We start from the raw sequence: 27,438 nt of genomic DNA, 5'->3' as shown, positions 1-27,438 counted from the left end.
TTTAACAATTTAATTTAACTTAGACGGTACTAGAAAAAATATTATTATTATAATATATAAAATAATTTATAAATAGTTAAATTATTTTTATTTTTTTCTTCCTTATTTTCTTTTTTTAAGAAGAAAAAAAAGGAGAAAGAAAAAGAGAGAGGAAGATGAGAAAAAGTGGTAGACATAGAGGATGACACAAGAGTTAGGTGGAAAAGATAGTAGAGAGATATAAAAAATAAAAAAAGAATGGAGGGAATATTTTAATAACTTTGTTGACGTTAATTAGTCAAAATAACACCAGAATGTAAAATAAAAATTATAAGAAAAAATAAGGTATCTGATTACAAAATTCTTAAAGACGAAATGTGATTACAAAATAGATAAATATAGGGTGTGATTTGTAAACATCCCTAAAAAAAATTTAGAAAATATATATAAAAAACAATAATAGTACGAATCTAAGTACAATTATCTCTTAATTTTTTGTTGTTATATTTAATGAAGTGTTTTCCTGCATGCTTTTCCTTATAAAACCAGTAGGCATGAAATATATGCCTAAATTCTAGTTCTGGGCCGGGGTTTGATCTGAGCTGGATCTCATCCTCGCAATTTGGCTCATGTGCCGACTTACCATTATTACCAGAATAACTTTAAAAGGACAAGTGGGTTGGTTGAGCACTGCACCTCATTTAATTAAGCTTTCCTAATTTTATTTTAGAACGTTAATATGATTAACTGTTATCCAAATAAAATCTCACTAATAGATTGCAAATTTTTTTGGGGACCATATTGGAGTCGTCTATTAAGAAGCTAAATAGTGATTTATGACTAATTCAACGGCGTTATTAGTTGTACTAATCGGAGTTTGAACCCGAATGCGCTAAGAAGATCCGAAAGTTTATTTTAAAGAATTCAATTTCTGAATACGAAACCGACTGCACCACTTTCGGTGCTTTACCTAGCGAAGCTGATGGCACGATTGTAGATAAAGTCTAACCGAATGGCTTTTGTTTAATTTCGTAACGTTATTTCCACAAATGGGAGGTAATCTCATTTGCCTTTTTTTTTACACACGAGAGAAGAAAAAGAAACGAAAAAAAGAAAAAGAAAATCTGCGTGTGATGTTACGGTCACTCATCGATTTATCTCTGTAGACTTAATAAACGACTAATTCCACTCTCTCTCTCTCTCTCTCTCTCTCTCTCTCTCTCTCTCTCTCTAGGCTTGACGACTGCAGAGCTTCGATCCGACTTTGGTTTCTGGCCTCTTGGAGCTCCAAGGATCGAGACCCATTTCGATCCGCTCCCAAGAAGGTAATTCGAAGGGAAATTTTTGGTGGGGGTTCCGGCCGTAGGCAGGGGTGAGGAGGAGGGAAGGTTTCGCCGGAGGAGATGAGGAGAGGCCGGCGGTTGAAGTCGGGGCAGTGGAGTGGGGAGGTGGTGGTGGTAGTTTGAATGGAAGCAGTGGTGAGGGTTTCTGGGGCTATTTATGGAGGTGAAGTCCTCGCGCGCATGCGGGGTCAGATCCGGGGCTGCATTTCCAAGTTGGGCTCGCCTTCCTCTTGTGGCAATCCAGGTACGGCTGTTTGATCCGTGGTTTTCGAGGTTTGCTGCTGTTGGGTTTTGAGTTTTTGGTTGTTACATGCGGGTAGGAGGATTTCTAGATAAAACGCGAGGACATTTGTAGGAGTTGGCGACGATGGGGGTTTAAGAATGGCAAATATGAGAGGATCACAGTTCAGTTCTGGACTTTGATGGAAAGTTGGGGTTTTTGATGTTATTTGATTAACACTGGCCATGGAGTCTTCTGGATTGCTCCTATTTTGTTCCTGTGGACTCCCACTCCCATTTTGTTGAACATCATGGAAGTCAGAAGTTTGGGTTCGTTCATGTGTTTTGGTTGTTAATTTCTCTTACGATTTACCGAAACGCCTACTTAGGAGGGAGATCCGTCTCCTGCAATATCTCCTTACCCTCTACTTCTTGCTATTTTGACTCATGTCTTCGCACTTTATGAATTCGTCTTTTTTTTTGGTTATATTTTCTGTTGCTAATATTTGCCTTCCTTTTTTTTGCTTAGATTTTGTTGCTTTTGCTTTGCGTTGGAAGAACTTGTGGGAAATCTGAAGACAACCAGCTATTGCATTGGCAAAGTCCTGAAGAAGGAGATAAAAGTGTTCATCTCACACACTCATGTATCCATGATGAGATACTCTATCAGCGACGGCGACCTGGTCGGAAGGAGTATTCGGTCACTCCTCAAGTCTACGAGGAGTCTGGTTCAGCCCACCATCGCAGAGGAAGAACCTTGCTTGAAGTGTCATCTTCACCTGTGGTACAAAAGGATGCAAAACAACCTATAAGAATATATCTCAATTATGATGCTGTTGGCAACTCTTCTGATCGAGATTGCCGAAAAGTTGGAGACATTGTTAAGGTATGCTATTGCCAATTCAATAATTCACGTTTATATTCATGGCTGATTATGTAGTAGCACCAGTTTTACCCATTTCTGTTTAATTTACTTAGCTTGGTGAACCTCCTCCAACTTCAATTCGTGGAACCCCTTTCTATAATCCTCATGGTGTTCCACCAGTTCTTGGAGACTGCTGGTACAACTGTACAAGTGAAGATGTATCAGGAAAGGATAAAAAACAACGGCTCCGCAAGGTGTTATTCTTATTCTACTGCTAGTAGCCTACTATTTGCTTATGAATGTTTGCACTTTCATTTTGTTGAAGCATTCAAAGTCACAACTTGGAAACTTGAATTTAGTTAACTTTCGTTTTAGAAGTTCTCTGTTATACTTCTTTCACCTTCAGTACTCTGTTGATTGTCAAGTCACTGAGAAAGCTTTGGGCAGGCACTGGGGCAAACAGTGGAGTGGTTCAAAAGAGCTTTAGCTGTTGAACCTGTCAAGGGTAACCTACGGTTAAGTGGTTATTCTGCCTGTGGTCAGGATGGAGGTGTGCAGCTGCCCCATGAATATGTTGAAGGTAACTTTTCAATGATAATAGGGCATTGAATTAAATTATCTTCTAGTGCTTTTTTCACGCTATCTTTGTTAACTAAATCAACATCCGAGATGCAGATGGTGTTGCTGATGCCGATCTAGTTCTTTTAGTAACCACTAGACCTACAACTGGAAACACTCTTGCATGGGCAGTGGCATGTGAGCGTGATCAATGGGGTCGTGCAATTGCAGGTTTTCTTCATCATATGTTTGGCGTGCTCCATTTTAGTATTCTGTCTCCATTTCAAGAAGTAATTTATTTGTGTTACATTCAGGACACGTGAATGTTGCTCCTCGTCATTTGACAGAGGAAGCAGAAACATTACTTTCAGCCACTCTGATTCATGAGGTAAGTGAGTGCACCTACAAATTTGTGACTCTATAGGCGAGTTGTTCATTTTATTGAAGTCTTGTCTTGCAGGTCATGCATGTTCTAGGTTTTGATCCTCATGCATTTGCACATTTTCGTGATGAAAGAAAAAGAAGGCGTAGTCAGGTAGTACTTTTTCTTTGGCTTCTCTTTTTTGATAGTTGTCAATCTTTGCCAGTTCTACTGGCACTGCATAGGTGTAAACTTACTATGACTAATCATGAACCAAGATTAGAGGGGTGTTGATAGTGGGAGGATTTAGTTAATTCAAGCAGAAGATGATCTGCAAGTTGTGCTTATAGTACAGAATTCACAGTTTTGTTAAAATATGTTTTTAATGACTTAAACAACTCATCTTCACATTTAGGTCCATTGTGCTATTAAAAGTTATCTATATTATACCCAATTAAGAGTTTAGATGTAGTTTACTGGCTTTATTTTATATGGTATTGATAATAGGTCCATTGTGCTATTAAAAGTTATCTATATTATACCCAATTAAGAGTTTAGATGTAGTTTACTGGCTTTATTTTATATGGTATTGATATTAGGCATGATGTTTGTTAGAGAACTTTCTACAGACTTGTGAAGAATTATATGCTATTAAAAGTCATCTTCACATTTTTCCTCAATGTTTGCATTTCATTTATAGAAACTCATGTTAGAATTTCTTCCTTCCAAATCTGATCTGAGCCCTTTAACTTGGTAGGTGTATCTCTGGATACTTTCCTTGGAATTTAGAATTTCTTGAAAAGAATTGAATATTTGAATGAAGTAGCATAATTTTTATTGATATTAGTTCCTTGAGCTGTCTATTTTTACATGCCAATTCTTTCCATGGACTGTATCTGGATAAGAGACTAAGAAGCTTAGTGATTAAGTCTAAGTGGGTCTATTGTGGTAATGTCTCTACTTAATGTCATGATTTAAATATATGGCATTTGGTGCTCATATAATTATGTAGATTCGGATCCATTGCACATTGAGATTCTTATGTCTGATTGTCTATTCCTATTGTTCAGGTCACTGTACAAGCTATGGATGAAAAGCTTGGTCGTACGGTCATCCGGGTTGTCCTTCCCCGAGTTGTCATGCATTCGAGACATCATTATGGGGTATGTTTTTAAAGAAGTGATGAATCATCTCTTTTCTCATTCTGTATCAATGCTATTCTGTCCAAAACTCCAAATGAAAAAGTTATACTTCTCGCACAACCTTGCTAATATCCGGTTTTCTTTCTATCAGGCTTTTTCTGATAATTTTACTGGCTTAGAGTTGGAAGATGGAGGAGGGCGTGGTACATCAGGTACTTGCTTTTACATGGGACCGTTTCTTGATTCACCATATGGGAATATTTTCTTTGAATGTCTTCTGTTTTCAATAAATGATACATGCTACATTAATAGGGTCACACTGGGAGAAAAGACTTCTAATGAATGAGATCATGACGGGGTCAGTTGACACAAGATCAGTAGTTTCAAAAATGACCTTGGCTTTATTAGAGGACAGCGGATGGTACCAGGCTAATTATAGTATGGCTGATCGTCTAGATTGGGGTCGAAACCAGGGAACAGAGTTTGTCACCTCTCCTTGTAATCTCTGGAAAGGGGCATATCGTTGCAACAGTACTCAGTTGTCTGGCTGCACATATAACAGGGAGGCAGAAGGGTACTGCCCCATAGTAAGCTACAATGGAGATTTGCCAAAATGGGCTCAATACTTCCCTCAAGCTAACAAAGGCATGCCTTCCAACCTTTTCCATACATCTATCTGATATGTTAAACATTTCATGGACTTTTCAGTTTTAAAACCAAAACAAGCATATTTGTTTGTCAAAATGTAAACTTCTGACTGGAATGGCATATTCTAAATTAATTTTTTCCCTTTAATGATGATATTTCGACTCACAAAGGAACTTGTGCCCAAGAGCCAACTACTCTCCTTTGAGTAGTGTTAACCAACTGAACTGAATTAAGTTATGATATATCTTCAAATTATGGATAATTTACCTAATATGTTTTGCGTTGTGCATAACATGACCTCTTTGCCTGTGCTCAAAATATTTTCGTGTAACTTAAATCTCTTTGGTTACTGCTTTGCTTGCTGTAAGTTTTGGGTTGCATTCCTTACTCTTCAGGTTTACAATGAACTTGTTATCATTCTGGTCTTCAGAGATGAAAGGAAGACTCTTATCAACTTGTTCATAGAATATGGCTTCTAATGCTCCTTATATACAGTTTAAGACTTTTGAAATCAATTGTAATTAATTAGTAATGCAATTGACAAGCTTCTCTTGGCAGGTGGGCAATCTTCACTGGCTGACTATTGCACATACTTTGTCGCTTATTCCGATGGTTCATGTACTGATGTGAATAGTGCACGTGCACCAGACAGAATGTTGGGTGAAGTGCGAGGAAGTAATTCAAGGTGAGATAAGCTAGTGGGAACATGCATTAGTCTTATGACATGCTCTGATTATCTCTAAGCCTCTATTGGAAAATTCTCTTATAATCAGGTGTATGGCTTCATCACTGGTACGTACTGGGTTTGTTAGAGGATCAATGACCCAGGGAAATGGCTGTTATCAACATCGGTGCACAAACAATTCTTTAGAGGTAGAACTATTCTTCTCAATATGCTATTCTAGATTTCTGGTGCATTCAAAGCCCTTTGCGTTCTTAGATGTGAGTGTTAATTTGATGCACTTCATAGTTTTGATTTCGACTGTGATTGGTGGTGACTGTGTTCCTCAGTGTTTCTGCTTTTGTTGTGTTACATGCCACTTTTTTTGCTTGGGGTATGTTTCCAATTTCTTCCATGAAACTAGTTGGATCTAAAACTTCATTTTCTACTGAAAACAGCCTGCTTTAAAGCTGGTTGAGCCAGGAGGGACTTCAGCAAAATGAATTGTGCTTTAGCCTCCCTAGTGATATTCTTTGTTGGCTTAAATGGCTGCACATATTCGTACTCCTCCTAAAGTGGATGAGGCACATGGTTCTTTGATGCTTAATCATGTATCTGTCTCACATTGAAACTGTGTTTTGATTTGTTGTTGCCTTTTGAGAAAACCCTTCTTGCTTCTGTAAATAATCTGATTTTTCCTGGGGGTGCAAGCAGTCAATGATTAAGTCTAGTCTTCTTTTACTCTACGGTTTCCTACGCGAACAATTCTGGATATGATTCTTTTTGTTATTTAGGTTGCTGTTGATGGGATCTGGAAAGCTTGTCCTGAAGCAGGTGGTCCTGTTCAATTTCCAGGATTCAATGGTAAATATGGTCTCACGATTAGTTTGTTAGCAAATGAATTTCCTTTTGCTGATGAAATTGCCATCTTGATTATGAAGGTGAGCTTATTTGCCCAGCGTATCATGAGTTATGTAGTGCTTTGCCAGTTCATGTCAATGGCCAGTGTCCTAATTCATGTAATTACAATGGTGATTGTATTGATGGGAAGTGCCACTGCTTTCTTGGGTTTCATGGTCATGACTGCAGTAAACGTAAGTTTTCTACTATCAACTTCTCTGAATGATCAGTTCATATATATATATATATATATTTTTTTTTTTTGACAAAAGGTCAGCAGCCCTGTTTCATTGAAACTTAAATCAGTTGATCCTAGTGTAGAGATTAGCAAAGCAGAAGCACACAAACACTAAAGCAAACACTAAAACAAGCACCACAATTTATCCAACCCCCTAAACAACCAAAAGAAGAAAAGTACTCCACAATTGAACCATCCTACCATGGGTCAGTACCACTTCAACAACAAAACTAACAAAATTCCACATCAACATAGTAGGCATACAAGCCTAGCACAAACAAAACAAAGTTCGTCGCCAGTACAAAAGCATTCACTACAACCAACAAAAAGAGAAGTAACCAAATGACAACAACACACAAGCCCATCAGTGGTCATCCGGAAGCAAAGGGTTCTCCATCTCCATTCCAATTCCCAGCACCAGCCTTTTAGCCTTCTTAGATGCCACCCCTCCTGAATCCCTGCCCAACATAGGAAAAGAGAGGTTACTCGGTAATTCAACTCCTTACAGCTTCTAGAGCAATCTTTAAAAATTATATTATTCCTTTCAGGCCAGATGCCCCAAACTAAAGCAGCAAGCCAAATTAACCACTAGTTCTTTAAGTGCTTGCTCAACTGTTTTTGTTCTCCCAGTAACCAATCCATAACATGTTTACGATTAGTCCTCACACCTGTGGCCTTGTTCATCACCTTAATTATCTTTTTCACATAAGAACACCTCAGAAAAGGTGATCTACAATTTCATCTTTCTGTCAAAACACACAATTAGTATTTCTAGTCTGACCTTTCTTCACCAAGTTATCCCTAGTCAGAATTTTGTTATGGCACATTAACCACAGAAAAGCCCGCACCTTTGCAGAGATTTTTTACTTCCACGTCTTTGACAAATTTCTAGAAATAATCCTTATATTGTTTAGGAATCTATGCAAAGACTTCAAAGTAAATATTTCGTTAGCTGAGAATCTCCACTTAGTACTATCCTGGCCGTCATTAAATTGAACACCACTGTTCACTACCAAGTTTATCATCTGCTGCTCTTCCAGCTTCAGTATATAATCAGACAATCCTCATCTATATTTTAAATTCCAATTATGATAATTCTAGGCATCAGCCACCACCATTGTCTCATCCCAAACAATAGCAAATAGATTAGGATATTTGGTGGCCAAGCTACAGTCATCTAACCAAATATCAGTCCAAAATCAAACTTTTTTTCCATTTTGCACAGCCCTACTAACACCCAATTTAAACACATCCCTATTATGTAAAATTTCTTGCCAGAACGGAGAAATTCTAGCATAACTATTAAGCTTGAATGACTCAACTTTAACTTTCATATAATATCTTCTCATAACTACCTCAGCCCATAACTGATTCTCAGAGTTTAATAACCTCCACTGGCAAACAAGGCCTTGTTCATATCTCGCATCAATTATTCTTGTACCACTATATTCTTTCTTCGTACAAAACCTTTTTCCAATTCACTAAAGAATAGCTTTTCCTTTTGTCTTCACAAGTGCTTTTCTATAGAAAATTCCTTCTCAATTTATCAATTCTTTTTTTCCTTTCAAAAAGTTAGATTGAAAACGGGCATATAGTTATGGGTGAAATTTTTTTTATCATTTTCGGATACGAATTCGGATGCGGGTCGGATATAATTTTCGGATTTAGATATGAATATCGTATATCCGTTTACCCGCATATTTTTTGAATGATTTATAGTTTTTTGTTTGCTTATTTAAATAGTGAATATTGATATTATCACTAATGATGTGTTATATATTATTTGTAGAGATTAAATTTTTAATTTTATAAGTATTTGACATACAATTTTTTTTAAACTCTTAATATTTTTGTGTTAATTATCTCTAAATAAAAGAACATAATTGATTAAAATTCGATCAGTATCCATATAAAATCCAATCCTCTATCTGAAAATAATCCGTATCCGTTTAGTTAGGATATGGTTTTAAATTTTTCTATTCGTTTGATATCTGTTTTCGAATTTAAAATATGGATTCAAATATGGGTTGAGCACTATCCGGTTTGTATCTGATCTATTTTCACCCCTACATATAGTACAAAAGGATAGAACTAAGAACTGAGTTAATCAGAGCAATTCTCCACCCAAGAGACAACAATTTGCCCCTCTAACTTGCTAATTGTTTTTCAATTTTATCAACCATGGTTAGCGAATCATTATTCCGCACCTTTTTGTCATATAGTGGCAAGCCGAGATACTTCCACCTTATAATTCAAAATATTTGTCAAAGCTTCTTTTTCCTTATTTTCCCCATGTAAATAAGAAAACTTTTGTCATAATTAATCTTCAGATCTGACGCTACCTCAAAATAGTATAAGATAAACTTCAACACTGAACACCCAAACCTCCTTCTCATAAGCTTTCAGAGGTATGGTCCGTCTGATTTTTAAGGATACCTATAGCAAGTTGTTTACGTTTGTGATGCTATACAAAGGTCGGGAAAGAGGATTGAAATGTTGAGTTTGGGCTTATGAAAGTAGAAGAAAATGGGCAAAAACATTGTTAGGTTGTTGGTATAACAGTATATTGTCAGCTTCCTTAATTCGTTATACATTTACTTGACCTGGGTAGTTCCCAATTTCTTCTCTTTGATGTTGTTGGTGCTCGAAGTTTATGAGCGGTCTTTCTGAGAAAATTGTATTATTCTTTCAACTGTCCGAGTTGTTTATCAGCATCTTCATTATAATCATTTGGTATAGTGTTTATGTTTACTCTTATACATTTCATCTCTGCAGGATCCTGCCCAGGAAATTGCTATAGACACGGCAAGTGCCAAGCTAATGGGATTTGTGAATGTGCAAGTGGCTGGACAGGGATTGACTGTTCTACTGGTAAACTTTTGCATCCCTTTTAGAACAGATAACTTGGGTGCTTAATTGCACACTTAGTTGTGCAATTTTATGTGGTAAAAGAAACTCAGACATCCTAGCTACCGACCTGTTCTTAATCATAAAACAAAACAAGAAAGAAGAGAAATGATTGATTCCTTTCCTCTTTGTGCAGCTGTTTGCAATGAGCAGTGCAGTTTGCATGGTGGGGTCTGTGACAATGGTATATGTGAGTTCCGCTGCTCTGATTATGCGGGCTACACTTGCCAGAACAGTTCATCGTTGCTGCCTGTCCTCTCAATATGTGGTGATGTGCTTGCTCAGGATGCAAATGGGCAACACTGTGCTCCTAGCGAATCGAGCATACTACAACAACTTGAGGCGGTGGTTGTCACGCCTAACTACAATCGCTTGATGCCAGGCGGTCGTACCTTGTTTAGCATCCTTGATAATGGCTATTGCGCGGCGGCTGCGAAGCGGCTTGCCTGCTGGGTATGCTTTTCCATCTACCATTTTCCTGTGATACAAGATTAAAATAGTAAATTGCTTTACTACTTATACCAATTTTCTGTTAAGACTGTCAGATTCTCAGCTAGTTTATTCAGTCAGGACTCAGGAGATAACCATTTAGTTCTTATTGTTTTTAGGATATCTCTGAAATATTATAGTGGTAGATTCACTTTCAGGATGCTTTGCCTCCAAATGCTGATGTGTATATATTCTCTGATCAATTTATTGGAGAATATACTTGATAAAATGGCTTGCTTACTGTTGCCAAAGCATGTACTCTTCCCCATTGGATGTATTGTTTCGGTTCTCTGTGAAACTGTTTATATGCAATTTGATCCTGATTTCCGCAACTGTTGTTTCAGATCTCGATTCAACAGTGCGACAAGGATGGAGACAATAGGCTTCGTGTGTGTCACTCAGCATGCCGGTCTTATAATGCGGCATGTGGGGCAGGCCTTGATTGCTCCGACCAGACTCTTTTCAGCAGCAAGGAGGAAGGGGATGGGCAGTGCACGGGCTATGGCGACAAAAAACCATGGTGGGTAACACGCTTCAGGAATTTCAGATCACGATAGCTCTGTTGTTGGTTCGTCTGGAAATGATGTAAAATATCAAAGATAATTGCATCTCCTTTTCTTTTTCATTTTCCTAGCTTCAAGTGTTAGGAAATGAGCGCGCATATATTTCGCGTGCCATAAGGTAGGATCTAATTTCACCTAGGCATTCAAGAAGGATGTTAGGGTGTATGCAATGCTAAGGTTGGGCTTTTTCGAAGATTGAGCCTGACCGAAGAAAAGAAAGATGATGAAGGAAGTAAAGAAATTGCAGTGGTTGCAAAAGTAGGTTGAAGGAATTTGAAGTTCGTGTAATTTGAGTTCCCATCTTTGATGCAACTGATGACTTCCTCCTGTATTTCGTATTCCTTTGAGTTTGATTTGTGGCGAGAATTTCTGTTGTAAAGGGAAACAGATCTCTCTGATTAGTTAAAAGCATGCAAAGAAATGGAAAGAAATGTTTAAAGTTGTCCAATTTTTTCTCATTTGTGCCATATTTTACTGGATCTTTTGATTAGAGATGTGCATGCGATGTGTTATATATATCATGAGTTTAAGCAGCCTTTGCTTAATTGGTTGATTGTTTTCCTTTTCTTTTTCTCTTTTCTTCTTTGGGAGAGAATTGATTTTGTGTAAAGTTTGAGAGAGATTAGAGAGAATTGGTTGCTTGTACTTAGTAGGAGATTTTGCCGTCTTCTTTTATATTTATCTTCATTGTGAGGGATCGAATTATTTAGGAGCAGCATTGGTTTTAGGGGCTGCCTTGAACCATATACTTATTATTATTTTTTTAAATTTAAATAAGTGAGAAATTAACAGTGTTCTAGTTAATTTAAGTATAAATTTAGTTTTTATTTTTGTTTGTTAGAGATAAATGAGAACTTAATAATGTGTCAATCATTGTCGCTGGAATTAAATACAAGATGTTTAAAGAGAGTTTTAAAAAATCCTCTACATCGTGGACTTTTCTTTTAAGGTTTGAACCTTTATCTTCTTCTAAATTGTCTTTTGACAAAAAGAATATTCAATTTAACGTTATTATACTATTATTAAAATATAAAATATAAAATATAAAAATCATCGTTCTCTAATAATTAGAGATTTTATCCAAACATATAAAACTTCACTTATTCAAAATTAAATATATTTCTTGACCTCATCAAAATGTACCAGTTGAGATACCAGTTTGAATACTCATTGCTATAAAAATAATCTAAAATTGCAAAGTATAAAATAACTAGTAAGAATTGAAACAAAAATTATATAATTATGGGGCAAAACTACTACATGTAAGGTCTTATGTAACCTAGAAATAATATCACATTGGATAATATCGACTATTTTTTTTTGTAGATTCTTATATGTTAGGGTGATGTGAGTTAGATTAACTTCATGTTAAATGAGCATCTTTTTTTAAAAGTAGGGACTCTTTTACGGAAAACAAGATAAGATAGAGATCGAGCCATAATAAACTCATCAAGTAATTATTTTTTAAAATTTTTATACTTATTTAATATGAGCTTCTGATAGATTTCATTTGACTTAGGTGAGAAATTTTAATTTAGGATGAAAAGTGAAATTAAATATTCTATTCCTTCCGTTTTGACGTTCGAACCCTTTCTTCCTATCATATGGATGTGGTCGGTCCGTTTAGAGAAACTTGGTTCTTACTACTAATTGATATTAATTTCAGTATTTATACTTAGTTTATATTTTTTTATTTATGTATCTAAAAAGACTAATCTTTATGTCTAGCATATAATTAATCTATAACTCAGGGTGGATAAAAAAATTAAAAAAAAAAATCTATGTGGCTAATCTTGACAAGTCTAGTGAAATGAAGTAGAGAGAGAGAGAGAGAGAGAGAGAGAGAGAGAGAGAGAGAGAGAGAGAGAGAGAGAGATGAGAGCAACCCTTGTAAACTTTGGGTAGTTGTTTAGGTGATTATTCCATCACTATAGCAAATAGTATGTGTGCTCGCTCTTGCTCTATAATAGAAATAAGGCAAAGCAAGCGACGATGACGACAGTAGGAAAGCGACTGCAGCCTTCCCCTCCCTCTCGATACCGTCAAAGCGAGGTCATCTCGGATTACGTTCTTTAATCGATTTTTTCAGTGAAATTTTAGCGGCACTCCAAATCGCTCCTCTCCTCCTCGATAGGTACACTCCTCTCCTCTCCAAATTTCTTCTTCCTGTTGTTGTTGCTGTGGTTGTTTCTTTTTCTTTTTCTTTTAAAAAAAAAAAACTTTTCTCCTACGCTTAGATCTGGTTTATGATATGAGTTATGTTGGGTTCTTCTTGTATTGTGGGTTGTTGATCGATCGAAACCCTATGCTTCCTCTCTTTTCTTGATCTCGGATTCCACTCTGCCTGTGCTATTCTCTGTGGATTTTTCATGTGATTTACAGATAATGTGATGACTCCGATTCGATTAATTAGGTTGTAGTGTCGCCAGATCCGGCTCGTTTGAACTTATAAGAAGAAGAAGAAGAAGAAGAATTTTTTTTTTCTTCAATCTGTTTGCGATCAATTTCGATCTGGTGTTGGATTTTTATTGTAATTTAGCTGAGTAACGGCTAAATCTAGTGTTGTGTTGGACCAATTTCGATAAAGCTTGAGACTTTTAGTTCATTCTAATGGATCTCCAAGTATCCTGGAATTAAATATGCATAATATATTGGCAGCCTATTAATTTTAGGGCTAACAAATGGCCGGTGGATTCGGGGAATCTAGTAGAGAACCTCAGAGTTCTTCTTTCTCAGGCAGCAGTAGCAACAATGAGGCTGGCAGCTTCGAATGCAACATCTGCTTTGAATTGGCACAGGACCCGATTGTAACCCTCTGTGGTCATCTATTTTGCTGGCCTTGCCTCTATAAATGGCTCCACCTCCATGCCCACTCGCAGGAATGCCCTGTATGCAAGGCCGTTGTCGAGGAAGAAAAGCTAGTTCCATTGTATGGGAGAGGAAAGACTCCATCCGACCCACGTAGCAAGTCCATCCCCGGCGTCCAAATTCCAAATCGCCCAACCGGGCAGCGCCCTGGGACGCCGCCACCACCACCAGATACCAACCATTTCACCCAATCAAACCCATGGTACACAGGCGGAGCACATGTCGGTGGCCCAAGATTTGGCAATTACACTTTCTCTGCAGCCATTGGTGGCCTTTTCCCATACCTCAACTTCCAAGTGCATGGGTTTCCTGATGCAACTGCTTATGGGCCAGGTGCCGGTTTTCCATATGGTTATGTGAATCCATTTCATGGTGGACATGCCCATGGGTTCCATCAGCATATATCTCAAAGGCAGCAGGTGGATGTCTATCTAAAGGCACTTCTGCTTATGGTTGCTGCTCTTGTAGTTGCTTCTCTGGTTTGGTTTTAGTTGTAGTTGGCTAGTTGCTCATGATGGTTTTGATGATAAGCATGGTCAGTCTCTCTTTAATGACTGTAGTTCTTGTTTCCATCATATTGTCATCTTATAGTCTGATAATGATCTCCCTGTCTTATTGTGGAGGTTTAGTTGTTTCACATGATGTTCATAGTATTGGAAATTTTCATATTGTATGCTAAATGATGTATCAACTATGTAGAATAACTATTTTAATTTTTTAATTTGGAAGGTATTAAATAAGCTTTCTTTGTTTCTCTACTCAATATTATGCATTTATGACAGTTTTCATACATTGTTTTGTTTCTTTTTGTTCTATCTCTTGTTGCCTTCACCAGACTTGCTGCCATGCTACTTATTTGGAGCATTTCTTAAGTTAGAGAAAGCCCAATTTTTTGCTGACTCATAGCTTAACTTGTCTCTATAATATGAGCACTGCTCTGAAAGGTTACTTTCCATCTAATGGATTCGTAGCGCCAGTAGACAGGTGTAAATTGTGCATGTGTTTCATTTACTTTCTTGCTTTAGCAATCCGTGTCAGTTCTTCTGACTGTTACGAGGAGATCAAGTGTAAGCATGTGTACATTTATTAAGTAATCGAATAGTACAAGGATACAAGTATATGTTTTCTAAATTGGTAAGAAGTGTATATATCTTGGATCATTTGTGCACTAAATAGGATCTTGATGTGTGAATTTTTAATCTTGAATAACTTAGTACAACCTTACCCTTGCGCATCTTTACATTTTCAGATATGTGTATTAATGCTCCTGACATTTACAAGGGACTTTACGCAACAGTATATGTATAGAGTTATCTCTATGTGATTATGTGTCTTGGACTTCACGCTCTGTGCAACTTGAAGCATTGGAACCATTGGACGTCAGCCAGATGTCCTAAGTGTACTAAGGATTTAAAACCTTGGAATTTATCATTTGTTTCCACCATTAAGGTATAAAAGCAAGTTGTTTCATATACTTTTTGTTTGTCCAAATATACAGATACGTTGTTCTTTGTCGGTTCTATAGTTTTACTTGAGTGAGAGTTCTATTATAATTGTCCTATATGCCTAGGTACGGTTATATCCTATGTATAAGGGGCACAGTATGATTGGTGGTGAATATTTATAGGAAACAAGGTTGTCATTATTTGTTTTGAATTTCTGCAAGCTGGCTACTTCAGTTCTCTATTCTTTGCTAGGTGCTTCTTTATATTCCATAATCTTACATTCTAGAGAGATAAGATATTTTGTTTCCTGATTAGTCTTATACTTCTTTGATGAGTATGATGAGATATGGTGCACGCTAGGATTGTTACAACTGGTTGGGGATGATGCATTGAAATGGATAATAGTAAGAATGTATCTTAATGATAGACAAAAGGATGGTTTACGAAAATATTGCAGTTATCAGAGAGGACATTAAGCTTGCATTGGCTGTGTTGGATCATCGGAAACGTAGTGAGAAGTCATGTCATTAAACAGAAAGGATAATAACAACATCAGTAAATGGTCGTTGGCTTGTGGTCATTCCCTAGTCATATTTATTGATGGTTTAGATAAGGCGATTTTGGTTATTAGATACTTTTTTGTTTCTCAACTCCAATGTAGTATTCAGAATGAATATTCTGTCAAAGGAGAGAATTCATAATCTTTGTTATTGTGTGCAAACTTCAGTACTGTTGATATGTATAAGAAATTAATGCTTATTTTTTCTGTCAATCAGTCCAGTGGCAATCTGATTTACTTGCTGGCTTTAAATTGCTAGGTTTAATTTCTAGATTCTCTTGAGGAATCAAATCATCAAGTTAGGGATTAGTTAATAGGCAGTTTGATGCCCTTTCCTTCACAGAAAACCATGGAGCTACTCGACAATATATAATGCTTTTGAGTTAGGAAGTCAAATGATGGAACCTGTAAACATTCTGTCTTTTTAGTATGCTATCTAGTCAATTAGTATATTATATAGTCTTTCCTAATTAAGTTTCTTGAGAGTTATATTATTACTATATATTAGTATCAGATTGTTTTCAGTACAATTCTTGTAGAAGTATTTCGAGAAAATGGAACGTTTTGTTTCATGAGTAAATGATCTTTTTGTGACTCCTTCACTGAATAGTCTAAATGTTTTTGTGAGCAATCAAAAGCTACCTATGCAATTTTCACGAAAAATAGTGTGAAACTGAAATATGTGCTTGTGATGAACAGCAGAACAGAGCTCAAAATAGTTCTTATTTACTGAGCCCAGTATGTCCTTATACGGATGTACTTTACAATCAAGGATCTTAACTTAGTCATTTGAATGCATTATCTTTAATGAAACATGTTTAAGTGCAGTTTAATAATACATACTGGTTTCTGACCAACAGAAAGTTGACTTCTGGATGCAAGGAGAAGGGATCTAATGCTTGTGAACCAATATGAGTCTATAAGCAATGGCATGCAGAATGGGTTAATATGCACTGACTTATGGATATCATCGTCCATGTTGGTCTTTAGAATGGTTTGAAGAAGAGATCTTAGTAGAGTTGCAAGGATAAAGATAGAGATCTTGGCAGAGTCGCAAGGCTAAAAATATATGTAATAATGCTAAAAGGTTTGTTAGGTGCCATTTGCAATGAGCGATGCTGAAACTTTCAATGTCATTAGAAGAAATGCTAAACTTTTCAATGTCTTTAAAACCGCTTAAACATTCAGCGGTATTAGAACTGCCCAAACTCTTGCAGATGATACATTATGCTTAAATCATTAATAAAACTTTAAAACCAAAAATACATTCGAAATATGCTAAAACTATTCTAAATATGTGGAAATTTGACTAAACTTGTCAAAATATGCACCTGCCATATGTGGCAAAGCATCATAATTTTACATCAAAAAGGAAAAAAATGTGACACCTGTATTGGGTTTGCCAACAGCTTTCACAAATAATGGATCTGCAATTGACTATCATAATCCATAAGGACTAGTTAGTTGAAGTCATAAATTGCAATGTTTCATTGCTTTCATCCAGTCTTTGCTCCTATAATGCATCAATAGTACAAGTACTTTCAGTTGCGTAACAGTTTCATTTGCTGCTACCTTTTTTTCTCCCTACCAAGTGTCACGGCCTTAGCTAATTTGCCAGTCTTGGACACAAGGCTGCACAAACTCACAAAGTCCACAGTTCTTCCCAATATTTATAATCAGCTGCAGTGGTTGGTAAATCCACTTAAAAGTTATTTGAATCAATGTGCTTGAGCTTAGAAAGTAGTAAGAAAGCCTCTAATTTGATATATCAAAAAGGAAAAGCTTTCGATTATCCTTTGTCACTGCTATCCATGATCTTTTGAAGATTAAACCCATGCCTAACAGGCGGTGGTGTTTCCTGATTGCAAGTAGCCAGCTCGTTGTGCCTTTGGTCCCTAGCATTTGAAAATGGGTTGCACATTTACTTTGTGAGATCCTCTCCACCTACAAGGAAGTGAACTGTTATGTTAGAATGAGACATGCATCAAACCATGCATTAAAAGTTACTGATTACCTTGATAGAGTCAAAATCCATAATTCAACAGGAGCAGATGCATCTTTGTGGTCTAAATAATCTCACTCATAAAGATGAAAGATAGCATATCTTATTCTCCACAAACTCCAACAATCCCCTTTTCCTGTAAAACTAAAACTTGATTATCAGTAAACCTGAGTCACATAAGAATAAATCCTTGTATTTGCATTTTGAAATAGCAACGTAAGTCACAAATGATTCATATCAGAGACTTGGAGCATTAGAATATTCATATGATGTTTTTCCTGCCAAATGCATAGGTAGATCCTTGGTTATTCCCTTATAAGTTTCAATGAGTTAGATCATGATATACGGTGTACATACATAATTTGGATGCATATCATAGCACGGCCAGTCACAGCCTCTGGTTCAAACTTAGGTGGATTACATTGGTCGACAAAGGCCATTCTTCTGGCTTGTATGTTTATGTTATGACTTCATTTCTCCATGAGTTCAAACTGCAGATAAAGAGTTTGAAGGAAAATGAACAGAGGTATATGCTGATTTCCAAGAAATATTGGTACATAGAAATACATTAACTATCTGTGAACTTTCTCCTTAGAAGCCTAAAAGTGTTTAACCACATATTAGTTTCATTGATATATGGAAGCCATTATCTAACATACAAAAGACAAAAACAAATTTGAGGTCAGTATGAAAACCATCACGTGACACACAAAAGATATAGTTTGAGGTTTGATACTAGGCAATTTGGTAGGGAACTAATTGTCTATAGCTAAAACTTCTGAACTCAGACAGTACGTGCCAAGGACAGATGTTCACACATCTCAGGAGTAGTTATTAATTCTAATTTTCAGAACTGAATATCTGAAATAACTCCATAATCAATCAGAAGAGGCAGCATAGGGAGTTGCACAAAAGGAAACGACTAGGCTGCATGCACTTTCCTTTTACCATCTGTGAGCTGAGGATGAAATGAGATAATGGAAGTACTGAAAATTTCCAATCAATGCCGGATTCCACAGAAAATCATTTAGTTTTCTTTGACATTTCAGGCCCTTCAAAAAGTTTGCTCAGTCACTTGTGAAACAAATTCTTTTATTATGTAAACAAAAAACATGCAGCTTTTATGATTTGTCTAATTCTCTTAATATTCTACTTTCTGATTTCTGATGCAACAGAACCAAGATGTGATAATAATGCTTATCATAGAATTTTCATGGCGAGACATCAAAAAGTGACTCATACTAAGAATGAAAGTAGTGAAAATAGAAAGGACAAAAAACAAAACAAAAAGATCTACCTTCTCTTTATTTGTCAATGCACAATGGGTCTGACATTGAAGAAAAACTATTCAATTTAAATGTTGGCACAGAAATACAAGTCTAAACAGCTAGACATTGTCAACTTACTTGAATACGTATTCAAAAGTGTGAATTCATATTTTAGAACTGAAGTGCACACAACTGTGCACTCTAAACAGCTAGACATTGTCAACTTACTTGAATACGTAGATTCATACATGCCAAAAATGAGAATTTATAGATATTAGATAGCAAACTTTTGACAACATCCTTTATACCTGCATGAAATTTCTTATTTAAGGGATACAAATTAGATATCTCATATATGATTATAGAAAATTAGCACACTCCATTAACTCCATAAACTACCTTGTTAGGAATTGAGAAGTATCAAATTGAACAAGTCGCATTTCTTCTTCAAAGTAAATCAATTTGACATCTCCTGTAGTGCAGAACACATGATAAGCAAGAACCAAACAAATTAGAATAAAGACGAGTATCCAACAATAGCAAGTCAATAAATACCTGTATATCATCAAACGTAAAGCAGAAGCTTAAATTGATAAAATCTGCCAGATTGGTGCATGCAGCTTTTCCTTTCTACTAGGACTAGTGCAGCTTAGTTATAGATCTTCAACAATAGCATGCTACAGAAGACAGACAGCACTAGTACTGTAGGTTGCAAGACCAAGTATGAATTCAGATAGTGCACCAATTGGATCAACTTGTCAAAATGCATCACCACATTCCCACTGTTTCAACGCATCATGTTTGACTTCCTGCAGACATGCAGCATTAGTACTGCAGTTTGCAAGACTGAGTATGAATAGTGAATACAGATCATGTACAAATTGGATCAACTTCTCAATATGCATCAGCACATTCCAACTGTTTCAATGAATCATGTTTGACTTCCTGTTGGCATGCAGCACTACTACTGTAGTTTGCAGGACTGAGTATTAATTCAGATAATGTATCAATCAGATCAACTTCTCAATATGCATCAACACATTCCCACTGTTTCAATGTGTCATGTTTGACTTCCTGCCGACATGTAGGTTCTGCCATGTTTATATTTCCTTTTAAAGGAACAGCTTGAAGAAGTCCACGGATATGCATCTCTTCATATAGCTTCAAAACTTGCTTCATGTCACCACATCTAATGTAACCTTGAACCAATGTCCAATATGTCACATAATTAGGGTCTATAGCACTCTCAATCATTTGATCTAGAATCTTTATGGATTCTTCCATGTCCCCTTGATTGCATAGACCATTAATCAAGGTAGTATAGGTAATGACATTCGGATCAATTCGTTCCTCTATCATTTTTTGTTTTATTTTGAAAGCTTCAGTGGTATTACCAGCCTTGCAATATCCATCTATCAACGTGTTATATGTGACCACATTAGGAGTTACACCTTTCAGATGCAACTTATTGAAGAGATTAATCGCTCTCTCTAAGTTCCCCGACTTGCATAGACCATTGATGAGAGCATTGTAAGTAACAATATTTGGAACGAGGCCAGCTCTCAGCATCTCATTCTTCAACTCAAAAGCTTCATCTACGTAGCCCGAAGATGCATATCCATGAATAAGAGTAGAATATGTAAAATTGTCTGGTATGAAGCCTGTGTTTAACGGATCCGTAAAGAATCCTTTTGCATCTGCAATTCTTCCCGACTTACAGAGCCCACATATAACAATATTCCACATAATATTTGTGGGCTGAAGCTTCCCATCTGCAGGTTTATCAAGGGCACCCACAATTTTGTTCAGATTGAGCTTGTTTGGCTTACCAAAAATCTCACTATCTGGAAGCATGCTGATATCTACCACTTTCTGCAGCATCAAATTTGCCTCATCAATCTTACCCTCCCGATAGAGACAACTGATCAGGGCACTGCATATGAATATGTTTGGAACTAAACCTTTCCCAGTCATTTCAAAATAAGCACCAAAAGCTTTGTTCATATTTCCTTCTTTACACCAGCCAGAAATCAGAGCTCCATATGTCCTGACATTGGGAGCCAATTCCTTCGCATCCATGTCATGCAGAAGGTCATTTACTTTGTCGGATGTCTTAGATTTGAAGAGTCCAGTAATGAAAGAGTTCAACATTTCAATCGATGGAGTAAAGCCCAAATTCTCCATCTCATCCTTTATTTTGAAGGCCTTGTCCATGTCACCTACATTACAGTAACCATCAAACAGTGTCCTATAAGTTAAGCTATCAGGAGAACATCCCCATTCTTTCATCTTGGCAAGAACCTCCTCTGCTTCCGCTCTTCTCCCTATCTTGCACAACCCATTGATTACTGTATTAAATGTGACTACACTCTTTGCAAAGCCCCTAACTAAGATTTCATTCCAAAGTTTTAAAGCCTGTTCAGATCTACCTGTCTTGAAGAAACCATCCAATAGAGTACTGCAGCTAATTTCATTAGGTGCAACAGCCCTTTTTAACATTAAAAACCATAGGTGCAGTGCATCATCGACAGCACCTACAGAGCAAAAGCCTTTGAAAAGTGTGTTGTAGGTTAAAACTGTCACTCCGATTCCCCTCTGCAGCATCATGTCACAGATCTCAAATGCTTTGCTCATGAGACCCTTCTGGCAATACCCATCTAAGAGAGTGTTATAACTGTAAGAGTCTGGCTTGACAACTCCGTATTCCATCTCTTTAACCATCTTCTCAGCTTCTCCTACTTTTTCCAGTTTGCAATACCCATTGATCATTGTATTATAGATGAATACATTTGCTTTTAGTCCCACACTTAACATTTCATCCCTGACTCTGATAGCATCATCCATTTTCCCCGTTTGGCAATATGCATTTATCAGAGCACCATAAGAAACTTCATCAGCAGCTAAACCTGTACCATCCTGCATGTCTTTCAGTACTCTTTCAGCTTCCTCAAATTTGCATTCCTTGCAGTATCCCTTAATCAACAGGGTATAGGTTACAACGTTTGGCGAGATTCCTCTATCAGAGATAGATTCAAACACCTTCAATGCCTCTTCTGTCTGTCCCAAACTGCAATACCCATTAATCAACGAATGGTACACCACGAGATTCACCTCAAAGCCCTTCCTCTCCATTTCCGATACAAAGTCGGCAGCTTTCTTCACCCTCCCATCTCGACAATAAGCATTCACCATTATCGACACCATGAAAACATCGGGCAAAATCCCTGCCCTAATCACCTCCTCATACACATGAATTGCAGTGCCACTCTCGCCGCACCTAACCAGACTATTCAATAGACTGTTACAGGACCTTAAACTAGGCTTGCATCCGCACCTCCCCATATTGTCAAACACGAAAAGAGCCTCCTTTACCAACCCCTCCTCCGTGTAAACCTTGAGAAGCATATCGAACACAATCGGGGAGAAATAGAACTCCTTATAAACCCTAACCAGTTCATCAAAAACGAGCGACGACGACGAACCCGAGGAGTGTGCAATCCGCACCAAATCCCTCAAACACAGCCTCGCGTCGTCAAAGAAACGACCTTTAGACAAGATATGGACAATCTTGCAGTGAGATTTCCAGTTCGGTCGAAAATATTGCTGCTTGGAGGCGACCTTGAAGAAGTGGAGACAAGGGGCGGGATCGAGGCGGAGGCGGACGAGGACGGCGTCGAGGAGGTCGTCCGAGAAGTCGAATGGGAGCTTGGAGACGGCGTGGAAGCGCTCTAGGGTTAGTATGCGGCAGAGGCGGTCGAGGATATCTGATCTCGAGAGGTTGGCGGTGGGATCGGAACGGGCGGCATGTATCGAGCTGCGACAGAGGAGACGACGAAGAATAAGGGGGAGGGAGAAGGGAGAGTACGTCAACTTTAGCATTTGAGGGACATCTACGGTTCCGGTGATCTCCTGGTCGCCGGAGAAAGGTATAAAAAGCCCTGCCGAGCTTTATTCGTTTTGTCTTTGTAGAGGCGAAAGAGGGGAAGAAGACCTCAGGCCTCACGGATTCTGGGGTTTCTGACGACATCTATTGGGCCTATTTTTTAACAAAGACACAGGCCCATGGGCTATATTTATACGTAAATTCTTTTTCTATTTTGTGTGAATTAAGACGCATTAATTATATGAAATAACTTATTAGGTATCTCAATGTCTCATTAAACAATACCTGTTGCCTAGCCTCACATATCCAATACAAAAGATCGATGGAGTCAAACCAAGAGGCCAAAAATATCGAGATATTGAGATCTAACACTTGAGGCTAACCAGTGTGCAACCTGATGATTAACCCGTAGAAAAAGTGTGAGAATAGGAGACACTACAGCCATACAACAGTTACAGCAGGCATCGTACAAATTAAAATAAAGAACGTAGTGCGATTGAAACTTTAACATAGACATATACTCCATCCTATACTAGACTTAGTGCCACCATAGGTTGCCATTCACACAAGTGGTTCTTTCACCTTCTCATAGCAAACATTATCCTCTTGATTGATTATTTTTCTTCTATTGATGTGCTTGTAGTACGCGAATTGCAACATAATCTGTATAAAAGATGTCACGAAGAGAAAATGTTCATACTCAAAAGTCATACCAAAAAAAAAAGGATCGTAACAAAGAACAAACATGAGAAGGATAATGAAAGAAGGAATACCAATAAATCGAGCAGCACGCAGACAATAGCATCTAGCAACCATGGTGCGTTAGCTTTTAGCCTTTCCCATTCAACACTCCTGACAAGTATGCTGCATTCGGATGAATAGTATTCAGAGATGGACAGAGAAGATTGATAGAGGTTTATAGAGAAATTAAGAGAAGTCAACCTTCCTACATAAGTTGCATTTGCAATGAGTGCAAACATGAACATCAGAGGATTTAATCCCTGCACAGTTTCAAATGAATTATGGATGTAATAAGACAAGCTATGATTTACGTTACAAATAATAAGACCTACCTCAACACTCCCTCGTTTAATCTGTAAAAAAAAAAAAAAAAACATAACCTCCAATTTATTAGAAGACAAGGATAATGAGATGTTTATTTTGCTTTACAATTTTAATCTAGTGGCATAAGTATAGAAACAATTTACTAACATTTAAATATATCTGCGGCAATCGACCTCCCATATATATAGCAGCCATAATCCATCCTAGCAAAAGCCCATAAGTGTTACCATCCCCTGTTTCCTATACCATAAATAAGGAAGACAAGAAAAACTTAAGAAATGCTATCATTTTCCGACGACTCATAATAAGCGATTATTTCTTGTCCGAATTACCTCTCCGAATTTTTGACCCATAAAACCGATGTGCATTTCCATCAGAGCATGGCTTTGAAATGGTAGATTGGCCAATGCGGAAATCAGCGTTCCATAAGCAACCTATGAATTAGAGAACAGAGGAAGAACACTTTGACTCTCAAGAAGATTAGGAGCTCAGAACAGAGCATCACAATTGTTAGAATTGTATATTATATGGTATATATTTAACAAAAGTGGGATCTAATACTCACGGAACGCGTGATGGTCTTCGTAGTCTCGTGCTTTTGGTGCTGATCTCGAGGAACCTCCTCGTCGGAACTCGAGCCGTCGTCTTCGTGGTACCGGAGCGGATGGCTCGACGGACCGCTCCTGCCCGAGCCCAAATAGGGCGATCCATGCGACGGAGTATAACTCCCACTTCTGGCCAATGACCTCGCTGACCTGCATGCATGATAAATATTAATAATTAATAGTTAATAGTTATTCAAGTCCAAGCAATAGGAAGCGCATACGTGTAATAGGCATCGATCCGAGGGGATGCTCTTCGTGATGTGGTAGCTGATATTGGGTTGCTTCTATCGTCTCGCTTTGGTTCCAAGAGTTGCTTTTCTTCGTCAGCCTGGAACTGGAATATATATTTCTCATGTTAAATTCAACAGCAGTGTATAATCTCTAAATAACATTTGCCAAATAAAAGAACCATACTTCTTGTTTGGCATCAAAGCATCTGCTCTTGGTCCATTCAAGGAGATAGTCATAGTAGAAAGTCTGTAGGACCAGCACCACTGTAGTAGCTGTGTACAGCTGCATAAATTACTTAAATCATCACATCAGTCACAAATGCTTGCTAACAGTAGACAATATATTAAAAATAACCTAAGCCAACAAGTTAAACTTGATTAAACCTTCACCAAATGACCCCTTCTCTAGTTTTAGCTAGGGCTCTAAGCTTACCACTGCAGTGTATAATTGAGTGGGCAACTGCGCATAACCATACGAAACATGTGAGCATTTAAATCTGAGATCCATAGATGGCAACTAATTAAGCACTTCAAAGTAAAGCTGAAGGCCTTACTGTGGCTGGCTCAAGAACGCATCCCACCAAGTTGAAGATATCCCTGCATGCCCACGTAGGAAAGACAACTACTTAATTTGGAGATCAATTAGATTCACAATTAAAACGAGGAGTGAGTAAGCAAGTTTTTAGTACCCAAGAATCCAAGTGAGGAGGAGACCAAGGGAGACTCCATGGCCAGACTTGGTGTGGAAGTTGGTAATTATCTGAGGGATCTCTGCTACCCCCCAAGAGAAGAGGCCTACAAGGCCAAGTGCAAAGGAGATCTCACTACTTGGGTCACAAACACAATCTCCAAAGTACTTGCTCACCCAACCCACACAGGCCTTCTTCTCCCCAGAGCATGTCTCCCATGCAAAAGAGCTTGCCACCCACTTCTTCTCCATCTCCTCCTCTTCTTCTTCTTCTCCCTTAAACTTCCTCTTGTGATTAATTAAGATGGAGGAGGGGGAGTTGGATATATAGGGGAAAGATGGTGGAAAGGAAAGGAAGGTGGGGGGAGGGGAAAAGACACGAAGAGGATTGGCTACTAGTAGTAAACTACAAGCATATTCAGCGTACCCAGATGTTTCTTATGTCTTTTTACTTCCTTTGCTTGTTTTGTGAGAATGCATTTAATTTTAGATGTATATAATTTAGTGGCATTGGCCAATTGGGGTGATTTTTCCAATCATAGCTTCTTTTGACAGGGCAATTATTTTACCAAATGTTTTTAAAAACTTAATTAGAGTGTTCCAGAAAGAAAGAAAATATATAATATAAATAAATTGTTACTTTGTAATAATAATCCTATTTGGAATGGTAATTATATTTGGTTGCGTTCATAGTTGGGAGTAAGTTTTGGTCGTCGAGAGAAGCACGTGGCCGCAGGATTGGGGCAGTGTCGAGGCGCTGCAGGCAGAGCGTCTTAAAGAGACGTGGCTCGATCTCGATCGCCAAAAGACTTGAAGCATCTCCAGGGCTTGGCTTGTAGCGGAACGAAGATAACGATGGACGGCAGTCGACAGGTGAGGAAGCGACGGATGCGACGTCACCAGTAGAATTATTATCCTAATTTGGAGTGGATCCCATCTGTTGGAAAAAATGATGCGGCGAGAAGCTACGATCACCAGCGCAACGTATGTAGAAAATTAATATTACTCGGAGATTTTTTTTTTAACATAATATTATACATTATCACTACATTTTTTTTATTAGAATCTCTAGGCTCTTACCAAAATGTCATTCTATTAAAAAAATTGTCATTCTTAATTAGTAATTTCAAACCTAATTTTGGGCCAAATTAAGTTTAAAATATAAAAAATATAATATATAATTATTTTGAGCCTTGTGGAAACTATTTTGAAGATCAAATTCAGCTCAGCTCATTCTTAAGTTGAGCCTTATTGAGATGAGCTTGAGCCGATTCGATCATACAAAACTATCTTATAAAATTTAAGTTTTAAAAAATTTTAATTATTAATTTTAATTATTAAATTTAATAAAAAGTATCGTTCGACTACTCGTGAACGTAAATTTTTTTAGAAAAAAAAAATATTAAAACAGATTGTTCTACATGCATTTGAATTGACCCGTTATCCAATTTTTTAAAAGGGTTAGCCTACATACATATCTAATTCATGTAGTATATAAGGTTACATCTAAACTATGGTTAGGCCCAGAGAGTCTTTATCAATAAAATAAAATAAAATAACAAAAAGTCAATCTGGATAAGGATTGTGGATTTCACTACCGCCTTATTAGCGCTTAAGACTCGTTTGGTTTACCTTTACTCAAAATGAAAGAAGAAATTTCTTATGTTATTTTTATAAGAAATTCTGTATGAACGAAGGAGAACAAAAGAAGGGGCTATATCCCATCAGAATTGTGATTAGATTCAGCAAAACCGACCGTCGTCTATCTGTGCAACTTGTAGTATATATTAATAATTTAATCATTTCAGGTGCAATATGCAACAAATATCAGATAAAGGTTAAACAAATTTCCTTTTTGGCACATAACTTTATGATCAAGATGCTTGACTTAAAGTTATGTGCATTTTGATCATATTCAGAGAGGTTTGATCATACTTGAGTGTACTTTTAGA

The 27,438-nt window shown here is 37.3% G+C and overlaps 4 protein-coding genes across 13 annotated transcripts; 2 read left to right on the top strand and 2 right to left on the bottom strand.

Moving 5' to 3' along the window:
- The first annotated feature begins 1,351 nt into the window (after window positions 1-1,351).
- LOC140786893 (uncharacterized) lies at window positions 1,352-11,321 on the top strand. Its single transcript, XM_073135601.1, has 17 exons — window positions 1,352-1,566; window positions 2,071-2,427; window positions 2,520-2,660; window positions 2,854-2,986; window positions 3,082-3,195; window positions 3,279-3,352; window positions 3,425-3,499; window positions 4,396-4,488; window positions 4,619-4,679; window positions 4,780-5,112; window positions 5,674-5,800; window positions 5,889-5,988; window positions 6,571-6,640; window positions 6,718-6,870; window positions 9,690-9,785; window positions 9,958-10,274; window positions 10,655-11,321. Exons 1-17 carry the CDS (start codon window positions 1,480-1,482, stop codon window positions 10,865-10,867), a joined length of 2,544 nt encoding a protein of 847 aa, XP_072991702.1. The 5' UTR covers window positions 1,352-1,479; the 3' UTR covers window positions 10,868-11,321.
- A 1,504-nt stretch (window positions 11,322-12,825) lies between these two features.
- Window positions 12,826-16,906, top strand: LOC140786364 (uncharacterized). Of its 4 annotated transcripts, none has more exons than XR_012108607.1 (3): window positions 12,826-13,007; window positions 13,546-15,190; window positions 16,606-16,906. XR_012108607.1 is itself a non-coding variant. In XM_073134737.1 (2 exons), the coding sequence occupies exon 2, from the start codon at window positions 13,555-13,557 to the stop codon at window positions 14,230-14,232; it is 678 nt and encodes a 225-aa protein (XP_072990838.1). In that variant the 5' UTR covers window positions 12,834-13,007; window positions 13,546-13,554; the 3' UTR covers window positions 14,233-14,481. The 4 variants fall into 4 exon arrangements, 2 of the variants coding, with proteins under 2 accessions (XP_072990838.1, XP_072990837.1); XR_012108606.1 differs by having other exon boundaries at window positions 13,532-15,190; XM_073134737.1 differs by lacking the exon at window positions 16,606-16,906 and having other exon boundaries at window positions 12,834-13,007; window positions 13,546-14,481.
- A 133-nt stretch (window positions 16,907-17,039) lies between these two features.
- LOC140786363 (uncharacterized) lies at window positions 17,040-23,009 on the bottom strand. 7 transcript variants are annotated; one of them, XM_073134734.1, is made up of 5 exons: window positions 19,571-23,009; window positions 19,415-19,487; window positions 19,244-19,323; window positions 17,760-17,883; window positions 17,040-17,689 (listed from the first exon to the last, which is right to left on the bottom strand). In XM_073134734.1, exon 1 carries the CDS (start codon window positions 22,892-22,894, stop codon window positions 20,039-20,041), a length of 2,856 nt encoding a protein of 951 aa, XP_072990835.1. In that variant the 5' UTR covers window positions 22,895-23,009; the 3' UTR covers window positions 17,040-17,689; window positions 17,760-17,883; window positions 19,244-19,323; window positions 19,415-19,487; window positions 19,571-20,038. The 7 variants fall into 7 exon arrangements, with proteins under 7 accessions (XP_072990835.1, XP_072990833.1, XP_072990832.1 ...); XM_073134732.1 differs by lacking the exon at window positions 19,244-19,323 and adding an exon at window positions 18,105-18,238 and having other exon boundaries at window positions 17,760-17,891; XM_073134731.1 differs by lacking the exon at window positions 19,244-19,323 and adding an exon at window positions 18,105-18,238.
- A 126-nt stretch (window positions 23,010-23,135) lies between these two features.
- LOC140785892 (vacuolar lysine transporter YPQ1) lies at window positions 23,136-25,792 on the bottom strand. Its single transcript, XM_073133981.1, has 12 exons — window positions 25,488-25,792; window positions 25,353-25,395; window positions 25,232-25,258; window positions 24,983-25,081; window positions 24,790-24,902; window positions 24,529-24,718; window positions 24,296-24,397; window positions 24,111-24,203; window positions 23,972-23,992; window positions 23,841-23,899; window positions 23,672-23,762; window positions 23,136-23,561 (listed from the first exon to the last, which is right to left on the bottom strand). Exons 1-12 carry the CDS (start codon window positions 25,736-25,738, stop codon window positions 23,460-23,462), a joined length of 1,191 nt encoding a protein of 396 aa, XP_072990082.1. The 5' UTR covers window positions 25,739-25,792; the 3' UTR covers window positions 23,136-23,459.
- Window positions 25,793-27,438: the final 1,646 nt, after the last annotated feature.

The sequence above is a fragment of the Typha latifolia genome, chromosome 4, assembly GCF_019914945.1.
Source record: "Typha latifolia isolate L0001 chromosome 4, TyphaL0001v2, whole genome shotgun sequence".
Lineage (NCBI taxonomy): Eukaryota > Viridiplantae > Streptophyta > Magnoliopsida > Poales > Typhaceae > Typha > Typha latifolia.
This window is presented reverse-complemented; position numbering and strand designations above follow the sequence as displayed.